Source organism: Spinacia oleracea, chromosome 4 (assembly GCF_020520425.1).
Source record: "Spinacia oleracea cultivar Varoflay chromosome 4, BTI_SOV_V1, whole genome shotgun sequence".
NCBI classification, from domain to species: domain Eukaryota; kingdom Viridiplantae; phylum Streptophyta; class Magnoliopsida; order Caryophyllales; family Amaranthaceae; genus Spinacia; species Spinacia oleracea.
Window position 1 is genome coordinate 21,506,294 of NC_079490.1, and position 9,596 is coordinate 21,515,889.

At 39.2% G+C, this 9,596-nt stretch overlaps 1 protein-coding gene across 1 annotated transcript; it reads left to right on the plus strand.

Moving 5' to 3' along the window:
- The first annotated feature begins 1,703 nt into the window (after positions 1 to 1,703).
- On the plus strand, positions 1,704 to 9,088 carry LOC110778153 (uncharacterized). The gene is made up of 5 exons (XM_021982714.2): positions 1,704 to 2,484; positions 4,441 to 4,558; positions 4,916 to 5,268; positions 6,008 to 6,106; positions 6,760 to 9,088. Exons 1-5 carry the CDS (start codon positions 1,802 to 1,804, stop codon positions 8,315 to 8,317), a joined length of 2,811 nt encoding a protein of 936 aa, XP_021838406.2. The 5' UTR covers positions 1,704 to 1,801; the 3' UTR covers positions 8,318 to 9,088.
- The last annotated feature ends 508 nt before the right edge of the window (positions 9,089 to 9,596 follow it).

Sequence of the window (9,596 nt, forward strand, 5' to 3'; positions counted from 1 at the left end):
TGGGGTTGGGGTAGATATTTTAATAAGTAAAACAAGTGGAGACCATGTCATATTAGAGAGGTGGGGGTGGGAAATTATTTGTTTAATAGGATTGTGGGACATATGATATATTAGATAGATTATTTAATTAGATGGTGGGGTTGATAAGTTACTAAAAATGGCAGGTGTATCTCTTAAATAAATACCGCCGGAAAAGACAAGTGTATCCCTCAAATAAATACGGAGGAAGTACAATATTAATGTACCTGCAGTCACAACTACGTAGGATTTAGAAATGTACTAGTGTGTGGCCCGACGATGCTCTGGTTGCTACTTTGAATAACTAAAATTCGAAATTCTTCTTCATCTCAATATTTGACCAAAATACATGTAGTCCATAAAAGTGAAAAAATTCATTAATTTCATCTACTACACATGTACACTACGTCATTTATCATGCCAAATAATTTTTTAATCATATCATTTTACAATTCTTTTAATTTATTTTCTAATGGAACTAAGTGTTTCAAATTAAGAAACACAAAATTAGATATATGCAGAAATAAAAGGTAGCCTAAATATTTAGATGTTTTAGACTTCTTGTTACATGTATTTACAAATTAAAGTAAATGAATAAACAACAATTAGTAGTTAGTTAAAATGGTAATGAGATTTACAAGTTAACTTGTCCTCTTACAGTCTTATGTGCCTTCTTCGTCTTCTTCCCCAATGATCAATTTTTTTACAAACCTCTCTTATACCTTCATCCTATGTTGTTAAATCATTTTTTTAACCGTTTCCTTAATGTTCTCATCTGTTTTCACAATTAAAACATCTCTCTACTAGAAAACTCTACTATCAAATAATTCTTCCCCAAGATCTTAAATGTCTTCTCACCTAACCTCAACGTCCTTTCTATTAGGACCGAGCAAAACTATCTGAAAATTCAATATATATTTGATCTGACTATTTAGATATTAAATTCGAAAAATAATTTCAGGTCGGATACCGATCCTAAAAGTTGGATATTGGATATCAATTCGGATATCAAATTTTTCTATTTTGGAGATATACATAAAAGTATCTGAAAAGATAGTCCATTCTAAGCAAAAGTATGTGAAACAAAAATATAAGCCTTGGGCCATCACCTAAATTACCCATTCCCTTGGGTCCATATTCACCTATTCACTCTTACCCATCTTTGCGAATCGCAAATTTAACCCGTATTTGACCTAAACTCGAAGAACGTCCGCTTTGAACTTGATATGAACCTGAGACTTACCGATTCAAACTTGACCTGAGCCCCGAGACTTATTAGATTCGAAAATGACCCATCCAGCAATAAACCGGTTAAAATTGTACTCCGACATACACTGGAATTGAACTCGACCTGGACCAAATCAAACCAGTACAAAACCCTTTTAAATCCGAACCAGTTCAAACGAATCCAGGATTGACCCAAGCAGAACGGGCTCAAACCTGAAAAAGTATGTGAGCCGACTTCATCGGATATTCCAAATATAAAGTTATCCGGACCAATCCGAACCAATCCGAATCGAACAACATTGACTTGATATTATCTGATTTCGGCGTAACCCGGATTTTTTATAACCCATCCATAATTGATCCAATGATCCGATTTAACGGACCTAGCCTCTACGGCTCTACCCATCTTCGAAATATACCTGCAAAGGGCCCTGGAATACGAAGGCCCAGAGCATCGATCTTCATCCTCTAGTCGTCGTCTTCTTCTTCAACAATCACTATTTCAGTATACACAGCTTGTGGGGGTTTATGGAGGGTTTTAACAATCTCTAACAACATGGCGCCTTCTTCTTTCTCTCTCCTCCTCCGCCACTTCTCCAAACATCACCACCTCCACCTCCGCCACCACCAACACTACCGTCATTTTACATCTCCTCTCATCAGACACTTCTCTCACTCTACTCCACCCCATTCCTCTACAGAACCACCAAAACCGTCCTCTCTCTCATCCCGCTTGAGCTTTGTCTTTGAAAAAATCGACGAAATTGAAAAGGAGCGGGCCGAGAAAGACGACGCTCTTCAGCGTATTCGAGCTTGGCGGGAGTCCAAGAAGAAGAACAAGGAATCTGATGATGGTAGTGTAAACAATCTCGAAAATGAGAAATTAGGGTTAGGGTTTAGTGGTACTGGTACTGATGGGGGTGAAGAAATTAGGAATTTGGACGGTGATGTTGATGTTGCTGCAGTTGGAGGATTGGAGGAGGGGAAGAAGGTGGGATTGATGAAGAAAGAGATTGAATTGGCGCATCCGTGGCCAGAGTGGGTTGCGTTAATGGAGAGATTGGTGCATCAGAATTATTTTGATCATAGAAGGAAAGATGAGGATCAAATGATTGAATGTTTGGGGTCAATTGATGTTCCAGGGTTTGCTGAGGAAGAAGGGTTTGATTTTACTAGGGATTGGAAGACTGTTCATGCTGCTATTATTAATTTTGGGAAAGACCGGTTCGATCTACTGAGGTACTTGTTCTTGCTCTTATTTATGAACCCCCTACTTACAGAGAGTAAAGGTTGTGATTGTAATACATGTAGTTTGTTTGATTTCATATAATCATTGATTTGAATAGAAACAGATTAAGAAAGCATCTTTGTCATTTGTTTGTATAACTAGGAATTTAGAGGGATCCTTTGTGTAGTTAGCTGATTGCTAGGTGAAACTGGAAGTGGGAGAAATAGAGCCCTTTTTGGGGAGGGGGCAAAATTGATGCTGCATCGATTTGTGATTTGGCAAAAAGGTTTACATTGGTGGAAATGTAGGATAGTATCATTGGTAGTAATAACAATGTGGATTCTCCAAGTTAATTTAGAAGTCGTAAAGGAGAATTGAGCCTTAGGTTGTTCAGAGGATGAAGCGTTAATGACATTCGCTTGTTCTTGGGAGTTTGTTATTAAGTTCAGGCATTAGTTTTCACATATTTGATGTAGTAGTTGTTTTAGGTGACCACAGTGCATTTCCATGGAACTTTACACTTCTGGGAGGTGAAGCAAGTTGTGATATTTCACGTTGGCTGTATATGTTTCACAATTTTGAGGCAATTTTTTAGAATTAGACCCTTTTCCTTTCATGTCAGACTGAGTATTCCTCTCAGTATCGGTCTCCAGGTGTGGATTCTGGCCATGGGGTTTGTGGTAAAGGGAAGAGAAATTTATCTTCGGGGAGTCTGCTGGAGCACTGCAGCAAAGAAGAAAACAAAGATCACATACTATGTGAATTCTTATTCAAAGTGGTGTTCTTGTCTTCTGGTATTGAGTGTAAATCACATTGAAAGCTTCATTTCAAAGTGTAGGTAAAGTGTTTGGTCTTTGGACGGTCTGGAGAGAAGTGATAGGGAATCATTTTTGCATGATTTCTTGTTAACTACTTGTATGTGATGGATTCCTAGTAGTTAGAAAATTTAGATGCTCAAACTCCAGTTGTGCTCTTTAAAGAAGATGGAGAGGGCCTATGGGCAAGAAAGTCAGGTGATCTCAAAAAAATAAAAAGCTGTGGCTCAACATGACAACATCTTCCTTGTGAATTTAAAGTTGGAGCTGCTGTTTTAAGGAACTCATGGTGGACAAATGGAGGATGAGCTATTTGACAAGAGGTGTGGAGAGGAGGCAGCTTCCGAAGGATTGAGCAACGAAACTATTTAGGCATCATTTGTGAAGGGGTTTAGAAGGTGCTAATATCCTGTTGAAGTTCCTGGTATTAAACTTCCTTGTAAACCTTCCGAATGGGCTCTTTTAGAGCAAAGATTTTCAAGTCTGGAACATGGGTCTGTCCGGGGAGAGCACTGCTATGATATAGGTCATTGATATTTTTTATGTCTTTTCCTTTCCTTGTAGTTTAGCCTTGTCTGGAGTTTGACTGTTGTTGAAGCCAATCAGGATTGAGAAGAAAAAAGAAGGGTAAAACTGTGGAAGGAATTGTGCTTATAGATCATCTTGTGAGTAGTAGTCTTTTCTCGACATACTTGTCCAACTTTACATATGAGCTCTTGAAGTGACATAGATGAGATAAGATATTTGAACGTGATTTACCAGAAGACAAGAACACCACTCTGAAGGGAGTGACAAAGTTTCCAATGCAATAGTTAAACGTATATATTTCCAAATACATATGATGACAAAATATTAAAAATTGATATTGTGAAACTATATATCGAGAAGGTACCACATGAATATGTTTTGAAATATATATTAGAAAGTATTTAGAAGATTCTCTTCTATTCTAAATAGTGTCGAGATTCAAAATAGGACTAATAAAAGAAATGGAAGGAGTATTGTTCTTTTGGGTTTTTTGTATCCTTTAAATCTTTTCATGTGCCTCACTGACCGTCTGACCAATAACTCTTACTTGGTGGTCTGCCTTACATTGTAATTTTATGGACTTCTCCCTTCATGATTTTTATTTAAATTGGAAATTAATTTCAGGTCATTATCGAGACAAGATATTCAAGCATTCGTCGGGTATGGATGTCCTAGCACAGATAAGAAGGTGGTTTTTTCCGCAAAACTGTTGAGGAAACATGCTCATCTTGACGAAGGAGATGTAAGTGGTGCTTCACAATTACCTCTATGTACACCTTTGGATTTTTTAAGTCAATTTGTACCCAGGATTGATGTCTTGAGTCAATTTGTAAAGTAAAACTGTGTCCATTTTACCCTTGCCAAAACCTACCATTGTGGAACTTTAACAGGGTCTTTATTGTATTTGTTTGATCCCTTAACTGAGTTGATTTTGTTTATCTTACAAGCTGCGAGGTTTGCCACAGGCCATTTCTTGAGTTTATTATTTGCTTTCACCATCCAGCCAAGCTTGATGAGCAGAAACAATTATTCGTATGATTTAGAGCCTTTTGTCCAATCTGTAGTTTTGTTCATTACTATGGTTTTTGTGTGCCTCCAGGTATGCAGTTCCTGCAGTTTGAGAACCAAATGTGAAAGAGCATATTTGGTAACAAATAAAGAAGACGAGGCAAGGACAATCGATGTAATGCGTGTCATATTGACTTATGGTTTTGATCCCATAAATGGATCAGTTGAAAACAAGTCTTTGTTGAAGCACAAATCTGTGAAAACAGTAGTGCGTAAGTTGCTTCACGAGGTTGTCAGGTTAAGTGCAGTGCCGATAGATCCCAATCTCCCTCCTCCAGTGATCAAGAAGCGCCCACCAAAGGTGAAGCAGCCACCGCCTCCACCCAAGAGACGAGTTGGACGTGATGATGTAGAGATGAAAAAGGGGGACTGGTTATGTCCAAAGTATGTCTCTCGTCACACATATAGTTTGAAATCTTCCTTTGGTTGTATTGCATTGTTTGTTGGAGGTGTTCAGTTTACTCGCATTGTATCAGTTTGCATATCATTTTTTATTCCTTGTATAAATCAATCAAACTCATATCTTGAGCTTGTGGAGTTTCTCTGTCAGTTTCTATGAGTCTATAGCCTACTATAATTTCGTTCTAGGATCATGGTGATAAGAAAGTACTCCCCTGCTCTTGTAATATTTCCCCTATGCTATTTGGGCATTGCTCTTTGTCTATATATTTTCTGTTGTTATCCAATTATATTTTCTTCTTAGATAATGATTTGCTTGTTTGTTGGTTTGATCAAAGCATGTGGAAATTTAGGGCTCAAAAGGTGGTGAGGCCTGGGTAAAAATGGATTGATGACTTTTCTGAGGTAGATGGTGAATTATTATCTATTTCCTTACAGCTGTTGTCTTTTTCAAGATTGCTTGAATGTCCAATCTTGTAAAGGATCGTTCTAATTGTACCCCCTTATTTCTGCAAGACAATTGATTTTGGATTGGAATTTTCCGGTCATATTGGGATGCAACTGAAAATTAGCTGAGGTAGACTAATAGAACTGAAAATTAGTGTTTTTTTTTTTCAATTTTTTGTATGTGTAATATCCAATTATTTTTTTATTTTTATAACAAGCAAACTAAACAATATCCAATATTCTTTCATCTGTTGATTCTGGTAGTTTCTTACTGCAGGTGCAATTTCATGAATTTTGCAAAGAATTCTGTTTGCCTGCAATGTGATGCAAAGCGTCCCAAGAGGCAGCTGCTACCAGGAGAATGGGAATGCCCCCAGTGAGTCCCTGCTCTTTATTTAAATATTTAATTTTTTTTGTTCCTATATTTGCTGACTTCTACAGATAGTGATATAGGTTTATCCTATTATGTTTATTGCTTATGATTTTAAATCACTCCTCCTTACCTCTCAATGATGTAATGTGTTCTTAACCTTAAACCCTCAAGCTAATGAGACGAGCAGTTAGTTTTCATGTTCTGAATCTATTTTCTAGTTTGTCCTAGCATAATACACCTCCCCCCCCCCCCCCCCCCTGCCCTGGAGTTCTACAGAGGTTTATAAAATTAAACTGATGGTGCTAAGAAGCCTATGAATTCCTTGTGCGTGAATTTTGAAAGGAGAACTAAATTCCATTAAGCATCAGATGGAAAAATCATGGAGAGACCCTGGCCTGGAATTAGATGTCTATATCGATGCTTGAGAAACAACTCTATCTCATAAATTTGCTATCCAAATACAACACCCACAAGATTCCCACACAGCCAACAACATTAGGTCTTTTATATTTGTTCATTGAAACTCTATGATCATCAGAAAGAGGAGTCAAATCCTCTTCTCGGAATTGTACATGTCTTCGCATTCCTTGATCACTTTGCATGTTTATTAGTTCCCTGACACTGTTGTTTAAACTACTACAACTATCTGTTTGCAGATGCAACTTTTTAAACTACAGAAGAAATATGACTTGCTTCAACTGCGAGCATAAGCGACCTCCTGACGAATACACGGAGACTCAGATGCAAAGCAGGCAGGAGAGACCGGTTACTAGGCTGGAAAGAGCTCCTGACAGAGAACAACTTTCCAATGCCTGGAACTTTGATTTTGATGACGACGAATCAGATGGTGCAGATGTTGCAGCTTTTGAGTATGCAGACGCTCGTGCAATGAATGAGGATCATCATCTGGATAATCCGCCGGAAAATGGTACCTACAGTAGGCCTCAGGAAAACCAATCTGGGTCCAGCAGAACCCCGAGGTTTCAGGAGAAAGAATCTCCAATGCCAATGCCTATGCAAGCAAAACACAGTATGGGATTTGATGATTTTGACGACGAGGACGATGACATTGATAGCTATGAACTAGATAATCAAAACAGAAACCAGAAACAGGAAGCCCCTTCTCTTCGCTTTTCTGATGTGGAAAATGAAGGCTATTCCGATGCTGAAGGTGATGATGAAAATCCAGGGTATAGCAGAAGAAGATCTAGTTCCTACCCCGAGTCACCCCGTTCTTTACATCAACAAGGATCTGTATCTGATTCAGGGGATGATGATTCAGATAAGGACCTTCCAGTTAACCCTAAGTGGAGGTCAAGTCACGTCGCTGGTTCTGGTCAAAGAAATAAAGCTTCACGTGGTTCATCCAAAAAAATGAGTTTTGACTCTGATGAAGATGATGATAGGCTTGTTTTTGGGAGTGATGATGATATTGAAGAGGGTTTCACATCTAGACAGCGTAGGGCGAACCATTACGATTCTGATGAGAGGGATCTTGGACGAGGTAAGCAGTCGAACCAAAACAGAAAACGTAGTGGGTTTGATGGAAGTTTTGTGAAGGACAATGATTTTGATGATGACTATGGTAGATCTCGAGGCTCGCATGGTAGTCACAGGGACTCATTTGACAACGTACGTGGGCGTTTGAGTATGAGGGGAGGCTCTCGTGGTAGTCAGAGGGATTCATTTGACAATGAACGTGGGGATTCGAGTATGAGGGGAGGCTCTCGTGGTAGACAGAGGGATTCATTTGAAAATGAATACGAGGATTCGAGTATGAGCGAGGGCTCTCGTGGTAGACAGAGGGGTTCATTTGACAACTATCGTGGGCGTGGGGGTTCGAGTATGAGGGGAGGCCCTCGTGGTAGTCAGTGGGATTCATTTGAAGATGAACGTGGGCGTGGGGGTTCGAGTATGAGGGGAGGCCCTCGTGGTAGTCGAAGGGATTCATTTGACAGTGAACGTGGGCGTGGGGGTTCGAATTTGAGGGGAGGTCCTCGTGGTAGTCGGAGGGATTCATTTGACAGTGAACGTGGGCATGGGGGTTGGAGTATGAGGGGAGGCCCTCGTGGTAGTCAGAGGGATTCATTTGACAATGATCGTGGAAGTGGGGGTTCGAGTACGAGGGGAGGCAATCGTGGTAGTCAGAGGGGTTCATTTGATAATGGGCGTGGGAGACGTGGGTCCAGAACTTCATCTGGATATGGAAGATGAATCAGATAATAATTGGTAAGGTCAGGATATAGCCCCTCCAGGTAGCGGAGAACTGTAAGATGATGATTCAGAATGGGCAGGATATCAGCATCTTGAAACAGATACAACAAACAATCCATGGTTTTGGTTTCCTGATAAACCAGATTGAGAATATTCAAATCTTCAGAAAAATTGGTCCTTTCACAGAGTCTGATCTGAGATTCTGAGGTAATTATGACCTCATGGAGTTGGGAGATTATCAGCATGGCTGGAAATGCTCACCCGTTCAACAAATAGAAGATGAAGAGGAAGGGATACCTCATCTGTTGCAGCATGCTTGTGGAAGCGTGGTAGCACATAGCCACATACACTCAAATTTCAAACTGCACCGTTTGTCTCTGATACATTGCTTGGCAGTTTAATGCTCCTGATAATCTGTTGCGTTTTGGACTTTTGGGTGCTGCCTGTAGGATGTAAATGATTATTAGATGATCACAGATTATACAGAAAAACGGCTCCCTTTCACAAGTTACTATTGATATTCTTCATTGTTACCAGTCTTTTGAACATTTTCCTTTGTGAAAGTGCAATGTCAGAATGATAGTCCAAGCTTGATTATGAGAGTTACGTTGAATTTGAGATTTTTCTACTGGCACCAGGCCCGGCTAAAGGGAGGTTCAGGCGGACTTACAGCACTGGGCCACAAAATTTTGGGGGCCCAAACAGAAATTATATTGGCTAAACCCCCAAGAACAAGTATTATATACTTAACAGCTGCTTAAATTTGTATTATGTAATCTTTGTCTCAGTTGGTAAGGCCATAATGTGTGGTAGGAGAGACCAGGTATCGATTCTTCACCTACAATTTTTTTATTTGTTTTTTTCATGTCCATCAAACCTTTACATCAATTTTCTCAAACCATTTTTTTTTCATGTCCATCAAACCTTTACATCATTTTTCTCAAACCATCACACATAAAACGTTAAACCATATTATTAATTTGATTCTATATTTTGTATAAATAAAATAACATTAATATAATACTTATGTGTTTTACATATGATTGCCCGTAATAATTTATAGGGGCCCAATATCTGTATTTTAGCACAGGGCTTCTAAATTGCCGGAGACGGCCCTGACTGGCACTGATTGAACAAGACTGATAACATCTATCGTAATATTTGAGATTTTGCTACTGTGAGACAAAGGATAATTTCTTGAAAAGCTAAGGATCCAAGGCTACTTTAGGAAGTCTGTATCCCTTTCACGATCAAAGCGTTCACCAAACGCCCCAAAAGC